This window comes from Gopherus flavomarginatus, chromosome 9 (assembly GCF_025201925.1).
Source record: "Gopherus flavomarginatus isolate rGopFla2 chromosome 9, rGopFla2.mat.asm, whole genome shotgun sequence".
In the NCBI taxonomy this organism is placed as follows: domain Eukaryota; kingdom Metazoa; phylum Chordata; order Testudines; family Testudinidae; genus Gopherus; species Gopherus flavomarginatus.
Window position 1 is genome coordinate 32957059 of NC_066625.1, and position 15179 is coordinate 32972237.

General features: G+C 50.2%; 2 protein-coding genes across 4 annotated transcripts in view; both read right to left on the reverse strand.

Annotated features, from left to right (window-relative positions):
* Positions 1–15179, reverse strand: part of CLCN7 (chloride voltage-gated channel 7) — a 60605-nt gene that overhangs the window by 36244 nt on the left and 9182 nt on the right. For 2 of the 3 annotated variants that reach the window (XM_050968160.1, XM_050968159.1), the window contains exon 2: positions 2488–2559. The exons of the other annotated variant lie outside the window; for it this stretch is intronic. In XM_050968160.1, coding sequence (XP_050824117.1) covers positions 2488–2559 — 72 coding nt within the window. The remainder of the gene's footprint in view (positions 1–2487; positions 2560–15179) is intronic. 3 annotated transcript variants of the gene reach the window in all.
* LOC127058397 (uncharacterized) lies at positions 8060–10406 on the reverse strand. The gene is made up of 2 exons (XM_050968432.1): positions 10352–10406; positions 8060–9480 (listed from the first exon to the last, which is right to left on the reverse strand). The coding sequence occupies exon 2, from the start codon at positions 9071–9073 to the stop codon at positions 8150–8152; it is 924 nt and encodes a 307-aa protein (XP_050824389.1). The 5' UTR covers positions 9074–9480; positions 10352–10406; the 3' UTR covers positions 8060–8149.

Genomic DNA, 15179 nt, shown 5'->3' on the forward strand with positions numbered 1-15179 from the left:
AAGAGCTTGAAGAGAACAATCAAGAACTACGATCCAGTCCCAGATGTCGAGAATATCGTCACCCCTCCCCCTTCCCTTCGGGAGCAGGGAGCACAGCCTTCGTTGAGCTAATTGATATAACGACTGCGTGCGCAGGGAAGGGGTGGGGTTCATTTACCAGTGCTCCATTGTTGTCCTGGGCCCTACAAATCCCCGCAGAGCGCACAGCAGGGAGCATGGGGCTGCAGAAAGCAAGAAATTGCTACCTCATAGTGGAACCGTAGCTCTGTTACTCTGATCTTCTGCCTGCCCCATTTGTTACATTCACTTGTATCCTGCCTCTAGAGAGTTTGCAAGCACTGCTGGGCAGGGACTGGTGTTGGTACAGTATCTAGCACAACTGGGCCCTGATGTCAGGTGAAGACCAGCAATACAACCAAGGCCCTGCTACAGGATAAGAGAATGGCTATGAGGCAGCCTTAGTCCCAAGTGAAGACAGAACGTGTGTCCTAGTTCATACCACTGCAGCTAGAAAGACAAAAGGGTTGGAGTGTCAGATCACTGTAGCTCAGCAAACCTGAACACCAGTGAGTCTAGAGGCACTTCAGGCTCCAGTAGCAGGGTGAACACAATCCACCCACTCCTGCTCCCCAGGCCTGCTCACAGCGGCTCCCACTCAGAGGTGCCACGTGAAATGGTGCATAAGGGTTACTCTAGATCAATCCCCCTGAGGGCCAGCCCCACCCTCTGGGGTACGTGAGGTTCCGGAGGAGCTTGGGGGTAGCTTATGAAGGGGTGGAGGATGGGGGACACTTCTCTGGCCCATGGGATCTGACAGGTGAAAGAGAGGGCACAGAACCCAGCTGGAGAATAGAGATTCAGCCACTGGTGACAGGACTTCTCCCACCACATAGGGCTACGCCTGCCAGAAAGGAATGACCGCTCAGCACCCCCTCAGCCTGTCCACTCTTCAGGCAGGGCCCCTGGTCCTGTGGTGTCTGTGAGGGACCTCGTTTGGCGCCACCATAACACAAACAAACAGCAACCCAACGGAAATGGAGGGGGAAGCCCAGGAGCTGAGGGAGGCAAAAGTCAGATACAGGATATGAGAGGGGAAGGGAAACCAGGCGAGCACCCACTGCTCTGAGAGGAGACATAATAACCGTGATCCCAGAGGGGCTTGGACGGACCATGGCCTCTCAGCCAGGGCTCAGATGCCTCTTGTCCCTAGAGGGCTGTTTTCCCATTAGCAGGGTACGTTCTGAACTGGATTTCCACCCCCAGGCCCAAGATCAGCCCTCACAAAGGTGAAGCCGGGGGCAGGAATTTTCCATGAGAATCCAGTCACATAGAGCATCCCCCCAGCACAATGGGCCCAAAGCCCAATCCTGGCACCCCAGTGCCCATCCCCTGCCCTCCACATGGACTCCAGTTTCCGGACTAATAGGTTGATAGGACCAGGTTTGGAGGACAATGCTCAGCAGACAGCTGAACGCCCCCTTCATAGAATATTAGGGTTGGAAGGGATCTCAGGAGGTCATCTAGTCCAGCCCCCTGCTCAAAGCAGGGCCAATCCCCAGATTTTTACCCCAGTTCCCCAAATGGCCCCCTCAAGGATTGAACTCACAACTCTCGGTTTAGCAGGCCAATGCTCAAGCCACTGAGCTATCCCTCCCCCCCAAATGGAGAGTACATGTCGGCGGGGGGGGGGGGCAGATCCACCCTTCTGCATACACACCCGAGGGATGCTCTGAGCCAGAGGATGCGGCTCTTGCTTGGGGTCAGAGCCGCAAGGACACACTGAAGAGAACACAAGACCAGGGCTCAGCAGCGGGGAATGGGGAGGTTAGTGAGTGAGAGGGGAGTGCAGGAAGCTGACCACGTCCGGGGGTGACAGCATGGCACGTGAATGGCCTGTCCAGCAGCAGCTCTACAATCCAGAGATCTGGGTCAGACAGCAAAAGCGAGTTTTCCATGGAGCCGGATTGGAGCTCCAGCCTCGGATGCTCACTGACCAGCCGTGAGCTCCTCTCCCATGCAGCTGTGCTCGCCGTTCAGTCCAACTCCAATGCCACGCATGGGTACCAAGTGCGACTTCCATGCTCTTCTTTGGGACACCCCTTCCCCCATTACGCATACCTGTCGAGTGAGTGCTCCGAGCACAGCCCGGAGCACCGGCTGTGGCCACGTGGGAGCTCAGAGGGGGTATGGGCAGGGAGGGAGTCAAAGACACAGACTAATTTGTCCAAGACACGTCATCCGTTGACTAAGTTTTTCAAGAGGCGTCTCCTGAGTCAGGGGCTCACTCATGATAGTTTCCAGGAAGAAGTAGGCAGCTGGTTTTGGTGGGGAAGAGGAAGAAGTTAGGCAGACTTATAATGGAAAGACAGACCCTTGGCAATGGGTTTGCCTCCCACGGACCATGCTGCTGCTCTGTGAGGAGCATCTGCTGCAGCCTGGCCTTGGTTACCAAGAAGGGGAACGTTTGCTCCTTTCTGTGCCACTCACCAGTTCACGTACATCATCGTTGAGATCCACACTGCTCAGTTTCCCGAGGCGTAGAAAGGGTGAATGGGTGATCTGAGAGGAGAATGGAAAACTAGGTCAATGCACAAATAGTCCGCATGGCCATGGGTCAGCAAGCCCCGACACTAGAAGGGAGACATCTGGGTGCCCCCGCTTTGCCCTCCTGACTCTCACATGCAAAGGGGGCAGAGCAGGGAGGGAAGTGAGGTTGACAGTTGCCTGCCCTCAAGTTCATGCTGCACTCAGCCCAGCTGGGGCATCCCGTGCTCTAGGCCAATGACGGCCAAATGCAGGACCCAGGCCTAATGCAACCCATGGAGTTCTATGTTGACAGGGGCCACTAGTTTGTAATGCAGAAGCCACGCCAGTCAAGATGGAAGTCGGTACACCAGGATCTGGACTTGCCACAAAGTGACCACATGGCAGCTGCAACCTGCTCTGGTTTAGGCAAGTTGGTTGCAACCCTTTGGTGGGCAAAGTTTGGTCGTCCCAGGGCTAGACTCACTTAGCCAGCAATGACAGGCCCAGGAAGCAATTTGAAGCCCTGTCAGCAGTTGTTATTAATACTATTAACAAGAGTCTACCTTGCAAGAGGCTGAATAAATTACTCCCCTCCACAAGTCAAATGCTCCTCGGCTGTGTTTGCTGGAGCCACAACTGAGCTGCTTTTGGATCATTTCCTTGCATCATGGATAAAGCTCTGCAGACGAGCCCGGAGCTGGAAATGGCCCACTTGCTGCAGCAGGGGGGCGTTCAATTTTACACTGCACCGTATCGTGCTGTGAAAGGATCTCTCCGAGGCCCAAGAGCGGTTAGCTCCTGTGCATGCTTCTTGCTAGTGAGCTGTCGGCCTGTCTCATGGAGCAGAAAAGAGCATGCTGCCATTGGCGGCAACCAACCCACCAGCCAGCCGGCGAGGCCCAGAGAGTTAGGGGCCATCTGTCTGGATCTCTCATAGTACCTAGAACCCAGCAAGAAGGGGCTGATCTTAGCTAGGGCCTCTCCCTCCATGCTACCTTTCATTCACCTACTGCAGCCAGTCTCCTACCCCACATCACTACCAGGATGCTGCCCAAGCACAGGGACAGAGGCTGGGAGTTGCTCTTTACTGTGTACGGGGCTGGACACCCCTTGTTCCACTCCCAGCAAGACTGCAAGGCCCTCTGCAGCCAGATTTGGAGACTTCCTGGTTAAATCCCAGGGTAAATCCAGCAGCCCCCCCTAGAGAACAGAGGCAGAAGCAGCACAAGGGAGGGATCCTGGAGCTATGCCACCTCCAGCTCCTTTCCCTGGAGCTCGGGCAAGAGGAGTGGTCACCTGAGGCTTCAGCCAGCTCCAGCCAGGCAGGAGGCACTGCTCTCTGCCTGCTTTGGGGGACACCTCGCATCAGTTGCACCAAAGCAGCTCCCCTGTGCTGCACTGAGCTGGCCCAGTGTACTGGGGCCGGCACACCTGACGCTGCGCAAGACGCTTTTCTCCCCATGCATCACACAACCCCAGGTGCAGCCCTGCCCTGCACATTTCCCTGCTGGGAGGGCTGCTCCAATCATGCACGCCTCACCCCCAGTCACCATGGAGAGACAGGCCTTTCTACCGCGCATTGTTCAGTGCGCTGGGGCTCTCCAATGAGGAAGTGCCACAGCCACGTGAAACCTGCTTGTGCCTCGTGGCTCCGAGTTACTTTGGAGAGACTGGCTGTTAACCGATCGCTCCCCAAATCCACCTTCCCTCCCTCCCAAATGCTGGCACCGATTCCGCAGCTCACGGCTCACCTCGCCCAAAGATTTCCCTAATTCAGTGGCATTACATAGTTCATAACTAAACACATCTGCCTGCCCGGGCAAAATCTGCAGCTGCACTGCAGGGAATACCCTCTGGTCATGATCAGGAAATAGTTATTTCCTGGCCTGGAATAAGGGATCAGTTAACAACAAACAGACAGTTTGTTGTGCATTTTGCTCTGTCCTCTACTCCACATGAGCCACTCCTGGCCAGAGGAAATGAGCACATTAGTCTATTTAATCTCATCCCCACCAAAGCTTTTAGCTAGCTCAGGCCCAGGAGGACATGGTGCTATTTGCAAACAGCAACACAGAGAAGCAAGCAAGCTGGAGGCAGGAGACAGCTCTGAGCCTGCAGCCCAAGAGCAACCGAAGCTGCACAAGGTGTTTCCCAGAGCAGCTACAGAAAGCCAGGTCCAGGGAGCGTTTGCCACAGCCACGCTTTGCTGCCTAGGCACGTCCCAGACAGGGATGAACCACAGTGCGTTCTCCAGCAGACAGAGTGCACTGGGAGGACCGGTTCTTCTGCAGGGCAAGTTCCCAGAACCGAGCACTGTCAGCAGAGTTGCCTAATACAGGAGTTTGAGAGCTATTTCGGGTACTTCTTCCAGTCACACAACATGAGCAAGGGCTGGGCCTATGCCGGATACTTTGTTGGTGAAGAAGTGGGTTTTATACCCACTAAAGCTTGTGCCCAAATAAATCTGTTAGTCTTTAAGGTGCCACCAGACTCCTCGTTGTTTTTGCTTGGGCTGAAAGCATCTGCACTGGCATCTGAAGTGTCCCTGCCCTGCAGAGGGGAGCTCTACCCTGGCAGAAGGGGTGGAGGGGACTAGCCAATCAGACACTGGAGTTATTTTAATTTACATTTAATGGAAATGAGGTTTCCCAGAGCTGACATCTGCCCCTGTCCACACACCACCTCCTCCCTGCAGGGCCAAGAGGCCTATTGTGAGCCACAACATAGGATGGAGCCATCCCTGTGGTCAGGGGACTAGCATGGCCTGGCAAAGACAAAAACTGCAGTCTCCTGTGCCAGCCAGGAGCCTCTGGGAAGCAGGAAGAGAGGCAGCTCCAGGGGCCTGCAGGCACATTGGACTCTTCTCAGTCTTTCCGGCTGGACTGAGAGAACCAGTCACCAGGAACGGGCTAGTACTAGTCATTATGTACACTTCATGCAACTGGCCATTGAAGGGCGGCAGCCACTTCCAACTTGTGTCAAAGGATTCACTGCATTAGCCCAGGCAATCAAGTCATGGGGAACTGAAGGCCCTTCTCCCACTGTAAAATGAGAGGTGTTGGGTGTATAGACCCATTAGCCCTGGTCTACACTATGAGTTTAGGTCGAATTTAGAAGCATTACATCAATTTAACCCTGCACCCGTCCACACGACGAAGCCATTTTTTTCGACTTAAAGAGCTCTTAAAATCGATTTCTGTACTCCTCCCCGATGAAGGGATTAGCTCTGAAATTGACCTTGCCAAGTCAAATTTGGGGTAGTGTGGTAGCAATTCGAAGGTATTGCCTCCAGGAGCTATCCCAGAGTGCTCCATTATGACCGCTCTGGACAGCGCTCTCAACTCAGATGCACTGGCCAGGTAGACAGGAAAAGGCCTGCAAACTTTTCAATCTCATTTCCTGTTTGGCCACCGTGGCAATATGCAGGAGAGTGCAGATCTCATCAGCAAAGGTGACCATGATGGAGTCCCAGAATCGCAAAAGAGCCCCAGCATGGACTGAACGGGAGGTATGGGATCTGATTGCTGTATGGGCAGATGAATCCGTGCTATCAGAACTCCCTTCCAAAAGATGAAATGCCCAAACATTTGAAAAAAAATCTCCAACGGCATGAAGGACACAGGCTATATCAGGGACGTGCAGCAGTGCCGTGTGAAACTTAAGGAGCTGAGGCAAGCCTATCAAAGAAACAGAAAGGCAAACGGCCACTCCAGGTCAGAGCCCCAGACATGCAGCTTCTATGATGAGCAGCATGCCATTCTAGGAGGTGCCCCTACAACTACCCCACCCCTGTGCTTTGACTCCATAAATGGAGTAGCACGCAACAGGCATGTGGGTTTTGGGGACAAGGAAGATGATGAGGAGGAGGCTGAAGATAGCTCACAGAAAGCAAGTGGAGAAATTGTTTTCCCGAACAGCCAGGAACTGTTTCTCATGCTGGACCGGGAGTCAGTACCCCCCAAACCCACCCAAGGCTGCCTCCCAGACCTGCCAGGAAGAGAAGGGACCTCTGGTGAGTGTACCTTAGTAAATATTATAGTTTAAAAGCAAGCGTATTTAATGCTTAATTTGCCCTGGCATTCACAGCCAGTACAGCTACTGGAAAAGTCTGTTAACATGTCTGGGGATAGAGCGGAAATCCTCCAGGGACATCTCCATAAAGCTCTCCTGGACGTACTCCCAAAGCCTTTGCAAAAGGTTTCTGCGGAGGGCAGCCTTATTCTGGCCTCCATGGTAGGACACTTTACCACGCCAGGCCAGTAGCACATAGTCTGGAATCATTGCATAAGACATCCGTTCTTTATCTCTCTGTGTTATCCTCAGGAGAGTGATATCATTCATGGTCACCTGCATGAAATAGGGTGATTTTATTAAGGGGACATTTAGAGGTGCCTGTTCCTGCTGGGCTGTTTGCCTGTGGCTGAACAGAAATGTTCCCCATTGTTAGCCACACGGTGGGGGAAAGGGTGAAGCGATCATCCCAGAGAATTGTGTGCGTGTGCGCGCATGTGGGGGGGAGGGGGGAGAGGAGTTAATTGGGTTTGTGCTGCACGTTAACCCAAAACCGCAGCCCCTCCTCCTTTTAAACTGTCAACCCATTTTAAATGGCCAGCCCAACGGCTGCTTGGTATGGGAAATGAGGGCACTGCTGTTTGAAACCATTCCCACGTTACGAAGGTTAACGAAGCCAAAAGACTCTGTCTTACCATGGCTGCCTGCAAGCCAAATTCTGTTGCTCAGCCCTGCAGGAATGATCTCTCACACCAAAGCAGCATACCCTCAATAAGAGGCAAAATGCAACCTTGTACCGAAAGCACATGTGCTATGTAATGTTAACAGCAAGGTTTGCCATGAAAGAGTCTACCCAGTGTTCTCTAAAATGTGTCTTTTTAACTACCACTCTCCCTTTTTTCCCCTCCACCAGCTACAAATGTTTCAACGCTCACACTATCTTCTCCTTCCCAGAGGCTAGCGAAGATTAGAAAGCGAAAAAAACCGCACTCGTGATGAAATGTTCTGAGCTCATGCAGTCCTCCCACACTGAAAGGGCCCAGCAGAATGCATGGAGGCAATGTCAGAGCCCAGGAGAGCATAATATGAACACAAGGACAGATGGCAGGCTGAAGATAATAAGTGGCATCGGCTTGGTGACAGAAGGCAAGAGGCAACGCTGAGGCTACTGGAGGAACAAACTGATATGCTCTGGTATGTAGAGGTTCAGGAAAGGCAGCTTGAGCACAGACCGCCGCTTCAGCCCCTGTGTAACCAACCGCCCTCCTCCCCAAGTTCCATAGCCTCCTCACCCAGATGCCCAAGAACACGGTGGGCAGGCCTCCGGGCACCCAACCACTCCTCCCCAGAGGACTGCCCAAGCAACAGAAAGCTGGCATTCAATAAGTTTTAAAGTGCAGTGTAGCCTTGTTCTTCCCTCCTCCCGCACCCCTCCCAGGCTACCTTGGCAGTTATCCCCCTATTTGTGTGATGAATTAATAAAGAATGCATGAATGTGAAGCAACATTGACTTTATTCCCTCTGTTAGCAGTGATCGAAGGGGGGAGGGGAGGGTGGTTAGCTTACAAGGAGTAGAGTGAACCAAGATCAGGGGAGGGGCGGGGGGCCTTCATCAAGGAGAAACAAACTGAACTTTCACACTATAGCCTGGCCATTCATGAAACTGGTTTTCAAAGCTTCTGACGCGCACCGCACCCTCCTGTACTCTGCTAACTGCCTTGGTGTCTGGCTGCGTGTAATCAGCGGCCAAGAGATTTTCCTCAACGTCCCAGCTGGCCATAAACGTCTCCCCCTTACTCTCACAGATGCTGTGGAGCACACAGCAAGCAGTAATAACAATGGGAATATTGGTTTCGCTGAGGTCTATCTGAGTCAGTAAACTGCGCCAGCGCACTTTTAAATGTTCAAATGCACATTCTACCACCATTCTGCACTTGCTCAGACTAGAGTTGAACAGCTCCTGACTACTGTCCAGGCTCCCTGTGTATGCCTTCATGAGCCATGACATTAAGGAGTAGGCTGGGTCCCCAAGGATAACTATAGGCATTTCAACATCCCCAATGGTTATTTTCTGGTCTGGTAAGAAAGTTCCCTGCTGCAGCTTTTGAAACAGGCCAGAGTTCCTGAAGATGCGAGCGTCACGTGCCTTTCCCTGACATCTCATGTTGATGTTGGTGAAACGTCCCTTGTGATCCACCAGTGCTTGCTGCACCATTCGAAAGTACCCCTTTTGGTTTATGTACTCGCTGCCTTGATGCTCCGGTGCCAAGATAGGGATATGGGTTCCATCTATCTCCCCACCACACTTAGGGAATCCTGTTGCAGCAAAGCCATCCACTATGACCTGCACATGTCCCAGAGTCACTACCCTTGATATCAGCAGCTCTTTGATTGCGTTGGCTACTTCGATCCCAGCAGCCCCCACAGTAGATTTGCCCACTCCAAATTGATGCCCAACTGATCGGTAGCTGTCTGGTGTTGCAAGCTTCCACAGGGCTATCGCCACTCGATTCTCAACTGTGAGGGCTGCTCTCATTCTTGCGCTTCAGGGCAGGGGAAAGCAAGTCACAAAGTTCCATGAAAGTGCCCTTACGCATGCGAAAGTTTCGCAGCCACTGGGAATCATCACAGACATGCAACACTATGTGGTCCAACCAGTCTGTGCTTGTTTCATGGGCCCAGAATTGGCATTCCATGGCATGAACCTGCCCCATTAACACCATGATGTCCACATTGCCAGGGCCCGTACTTTGAGAGAAGTCTGTGTCCATGTCTATGTCCTCATCACTCGTCACTGAGCTGCCGTTGCCTCTTCACCTGGTTTTGCTTTTGCAGGTTCTGGTTCTGAATATACTGCAAGATAATGTGTGTGGTGTTTGCAGTGCTCATAATTGCTGCGGGGATCTGAGCGGGCTCCATGCTTGCCGTGTTATAGCCTCTGTGCTGAAAAAAGGTACAGAATGATTGTCTACCATTGCTCTGATAGAGGGAGGGGCAACTTGGCTCACAGGGAATTAAAATCAACAAAGGGAATGGGTTTGCATCAAGGAGAAACACACACAACTGTCACACAGAATGGCCCCCTAGAAGGATTGAACTCAAAACCCTGGGTTTAGCAGGCCAATGCTCAAACCACTGAGTTACCCCTCCCACCACTATTCACGGAGGGAGGGAACGGGGAGCAAATGAATACAAATCTGGTCTCTTTCTTGTTTTGATCCATTCCATCTTTCTTATACATCTTAGGCTGGCAGCAGACAGTGCAGTACGACTGCTAGCCATCCTTGTCTCCTGGGTGCTCGCCAGAAGATGGTGCAGTACAACTGCAGGCAGGACTGAATCTCCAGTTTTAAGGACAAAACTTAAAAAGAGAATGACCTGAAGTCAGTCCCATTTATGTCCAGGCACCCCGACCGACCTCGCCGAGGTCAGCTAAAAGAGCACCCAGGAGATGACGATGATGGCTACGAATCGTAATGCACCGTCTGCTGCCAAAAGGCAATGAGCTGCTGCTCTGCAGCAATGCAGTGCCACATCGGCCAGAACCCAGGAGACATACGGTGATGGTGAGCTGAGCGGCCCATCAGGCATTAGGATCTCAACCCAGAATTCCAATGGGGGGCAGAGACTGCGGGAACTGTAGGATAGCTACCACAGTACAATGCTCTAGAAGTCGACGCTAGCCTCGGTACAGTGGACGCACTCTGCCGAGTTAATGGTCTTAAGTGGGGACACACACAATCGACTGTATAAAATTGATTTCTAAAAAAATCTATTTCTATAAATTCAACCTAATTTTGTAGTATAGACATACCCTTATAGACAGCGAGATGTTCACAGACTACAGGAACAAAGGCCTACAAGACACTTTCTTCTTTCTCCGAAGGTCTCAGGCCAAGCTCTCTCTGCCTACATCAGAGGTATTTGAAGAGGAGATGCAAGATCCCATTTTAGAACAGAGGAGGCGATGCCCGTTTTACATCGAGGTCACAGTGAGCGGCTGCAAAAGGAGCAGAGGCAGATGAGGGTCCGAAGGGGGAGAGGCGCCCAGATAAGTGTAACTGGGCCAAAATGGAGCTGGCTCTCAAACAGGACCCAGACTGACTCCTCATCTCCAGATCCCGCAGCCCTGCTGGTTTGGATATGACGCTACAGGGCTAGATGTCAAGTCATCCCTTGTGAGGAGATGAGTCTCCATGGCTAGAAGGAGACAGCGTGAGTAGCTCTTGAGAGGCCATTGGGAAAGTGGCACTGCCTGACTTCACAAACAGCTCTTTATGTACTGGTTTCGTCAGACCCAACTTAGGGCCAGACCTGTCCCACCACTGCTGTACAAGTCTGTCAAATCTTATGCGCATTTAACATGTGCGATTTCAGCTTTACGTGGTCGGCAAAAACAAAAAAACCCAAAAAAATAAAAAATTTTAATACTGTACCTGTAGTGCGGGTGATTCCGCCCACCATTACACTCAATGTAATTTTGACCATACGCGATTTTTGCTTTACGCGCTGACTGCGGAACGTAACCCCAGCGTAAGATGCGACAGACCTGTAATTTACCTTTCCCATAAGAGCCACCCTCGCTTCCCTTCACAGCCCTCCCCAGACTTCTTTAACATTCACACCAACTCCAGGAGGAGCTACCACGAAAGTGATCAGATTCCCAGATCACGAAACTCACTCCTCCCTGCGAGCTTTGGGAGGGGGATGAAGTCGGTTTAGAGTGCTGGCCATGCAACATGCACATTATCAGATAGAAGCAGGTCCCTTCCTTCTCTTCAATCTCCAAGCAACGTGGTCATGTTTGCAAGCAGACAGGAACCAAGATGCAATCAGTTCGTTAGCAGGATCGCAAGACTGTACGCTCAGGCTCCCTTGCCAGCCACTAAGGGCACATCTACACTGCAGCTGGGAGCAAGCTCCCCAACCCAAATCGACAGACTCAAGCTAGCCACCCCACCTGCAAGGTTAGCACGAGTCTCTAACCAAGCCACAGCGTCCACACTGCTATTTTTAGCACATTAGCTTGAATCACGCCCTGCTGCTGTGTAGACTTACCCTACCTTCCCCTCCCCCGCCGAACAGCGCTGCTTGAAATCCTAATACTGACACAGCAAAGCAATTGCCCATCTGGATTGCAGTGGCTCACAAGGCTGGATCTAAACAACCGCTCCAACTGGCACTAGGCCTGGAACGTTAACCTGAAGCAGGAGCGCACTGCTTCACACCAGGAGAGTTTACTCCACAGGCCCTGACTCCTCCAGCCCTGGGCTTGTGCATCTCTAGAATGTAAAGAGGATACATTAAAAATATGTTTTGTGTGTGTGTGTATGTGTACATACACGCACACACCAGCACCACCTAGTCATTGAGCATAGATTTATTTAAGCCTTTGAAACCTTAACAAGAAGCCTGAAGTCACCTCTTCACTACTGATCACAAGCAAAAAGATTTTTAATAAACTTGAGGAGGAAGCCAAGACTAGCCAGTTTTAGCTTATTCCCCTATATCATCTCAAATGATTACTCAATCTAGCGTTCCAAAACACAGGTCATGGGAGGTAGTAGCAACCCCTGTATTCAGTTGCCTAACACTTTCCACCGCAAGAAATGTTTGTTGACCTTTTTACAAAAGTTATCACCTCCATTGCTGGCTGAAGCCTTTGATGACTAGATAAAGGCCAAAAGGGATCATTAGATCATCTAGTCTGACTTCCTGTAAGTCACAGGGCACAGAATTTCACCCAGTTACCCCAGTGTTGAGCCCAAGACCTTGTTTGACCAAAGCCTCTTCCAGAAAGGCATCCAATGTTGATCTGAAGACATCTAAAGATGGAGAATCTGCCACTTCTCTTGGTCATTTCTTCCAATGGTTAATCATCCTGTGTGACAGACCCAGGCCAGTGGGGTACAGGAGTCTGGTAGAGGGCAAATATACTGGTCACTGGATGAGTAGTTTTCTGTTCCCCGAGTGACCAGACCAGGGGCTGCAGTAGAGTAGAGTAATCAGGAACCTGCTAGAACCAATTAAGGCAGATAGGCTGATTAGAACACCTGCAGCCAATCAAGGCAGGCTAATCAGGGCACCTGGGTTTAAAAAGGAGCTCACTTCAGTTTGTGGTGCATGTGTGAGGAGCTGGGAGCAAGAGGCACAAGGAGCTGAGAGTGAGAGGCTGTGCTGCTGGAGGACTGAGGAGTACAAGCATTATCAGACACCAGGAGGAAGGTCCTGTGGTGAGGATAAAGAAGGTGTTTGGAGGAGGCAATGGGGAAGTAGCCCAGGGAGTTGTAGCTGTCATACAGCTGTTACAGGAGGCACTATAGACAGCCGCTATCCACAGGGCCCTGGGCTGGAACCAGGTTCCCCACAAACCTCCCAACTCCCCCTGTGTCTGATCAGGAGTTAACCCGAACTGTGGGTTCCACCAGAGGGGAAGATCTCTGAGGCAAGCAAATCCGCCAATAAGCACAGGACCCACCCAGGCAGAGGAGGAACTTCATCACACCTGTTAAAAATGTGTCCATTATTTCTATCTAAATTTGTCTGGTTTCAGCTTCCAGACATTAGTTCTTGGTAAGTTTTTCTTCACTAGATGCACAAGTCCTTTAATACCTGGTGTTTTCTCCCCAGGAAGGTGCTTCCACACCATCAACCAGCTCCATTTTTTGAGGGTTTTTTGGTAATAAACTATACAGACTGAGCTGTTAGTCACTCACTGTAATACATTTTCTCCTGACCTCAAATCATTTTTGTGGCTCCTTTCTGCACCCTCTGCAATTTTCAAACACCTTTTTAAAAATGCAAACACCAGGACTGTAAGCAATATTCCAGCATTTTTCTGGCCAATGCCATACACAAGTAAAAATCGTGTTCATACTCTTACTCATTATATACCTGCAGGACCAGACTGAGTCAAATCCATTTCAATCATGATTCAGTCTTCAGGGAGGAAATCTGAATTTATACAATCAATTTTAATTTTGTTTTGTTTTGTCCCTAGCCTCATTTGCCAGAAGCTGGGAAGGGCGACAGGGAATGGACCACTTGATGATTACCTCTTTTGTTCATTCCCTCTGGGGCACCTGGCATTGGCCACTGTCAGAAGACAGGACTCTGGGTTAGATGGACCATTGGTCTGACCCAGTATGGCCGTTCTTATGTTATTTGCACTTGGTTAATTTTCCTAAAGGAAGGTGCATTTTTATTGGTGGTTAACCATTAAAACATGCTGAATTGAAACCAAACGTTGTCCTTATTTAAAAGATTGATACTTTTGGTTAACCAGGAGGATACAGTATAGAAATTATATTCCTACCAGGTACCTTGTTCAAAACGTTTTGGTGCTTAAAATAACTTTGAAATATCTGCCCCACGCCCTTCATGTTTTTATGCTTAATAGATCTCACTCATCCTCTCCAACCTGGTTTTATTCATACGTTGAAAGATGAAAACAAGTTTTCCTGCTAGTTCAATTCCCTCTTGTTTTCAGCCAGCTTTGAATGAACTACTAGTCCAAATGAAGCGATCGTTCACTCTCTGCATTTGCTAGCTAAACTGAAATCAAAAGCAATTCAGGCAAAAGTTTTTCTGGGCAACAGAAACTGACAGTCATTTACATTTGGAAAAATGTAAATACCAGAATTTCTCCATTCTACAGACAAATTAATTGACATACATCAGCAGAACGTGACATTGTGACATTTATAAGGCTTGAGTTGACATAAAGAAAGTGAGATGATTTCCCTGGGAACCAGTAAATTAAAAAAGCAGCACCATTTACTAAATTAAAATTTGGGGATTCTTGACTTTAAATGATTTTAACAGATTGAAGTGTAGTCCTTAAAACTAGCTGTCGATTTCAAATTTAATTTTAATCAGGTTATTTAAAAGGAAAAAGATTCAGCGTTTAAGTCAATTTTGATCTACCCCTCCTCCAAGGATCCCCTTAGCCCTTTCTGCCACAGCATCACAATGGGAGCGCCTATTGAGTTGCTTGTCCGCCATGACCCTTAAATCCTTTTCAAGTCCCTGCTTTCCAGGATATAAATTGAACTGTATTTAAACTGCAATTTGGCTGGAAGAAAATCTCCAGGCTACAGAAGTGCTTTTCTTTTCTCTCTTGATTCCATTTGGGTTTGGCTGAGACAGACACTGTGCTCACTGATACAAACTGAAGTCACTCTTTCCTTCTCTCGCTTGCTTCCCAGGGAAATGTTGGCAACCTACCAAAATAACTGAATGTGAACATTCTACAGCCAGGCCCATGCCACCACTATGCTGGAATGACCTGGGAGCTGTAGCAGTGGGAGGGAGATGAGAGAGCTGGGCCTCCCACATGCCTCCCTGGACTTGGCCCTTCTTCCCAGCAGCCCATCCCCTCTTCCCACTAGGGGCATCACATGGGGCAGCAACTCCCCTCCACCTCCCAGAGAGGAGAAAGAATGACGGGCCGGGGGCTCCCCTAGACCCAGCACATGGCACCAGCAGCCCAGCCCAGAGACAGCTGCCAGCAGGAAAAAGTTGCTAATGTAGTCAGTTCTATAGATCAAACCTGCTGCTGATGCATGATGGGGGAGGTTGTTGGTAGTTTAAAACTCTTTTCTTTTAAAGGAACAGAAGTTATGCAAGGTCTACTTTTAACA

Bases quoted from the DNA above. Each gene is read 5' to 3' on its own strand.
- LOC127058397 (XM_050968432.1), bottom strand. From the start codon at position 9,073: ATGAGAGCAGCCCTCACAGTTGAGAATCGAGTGGCGATAGCCCTGTGG.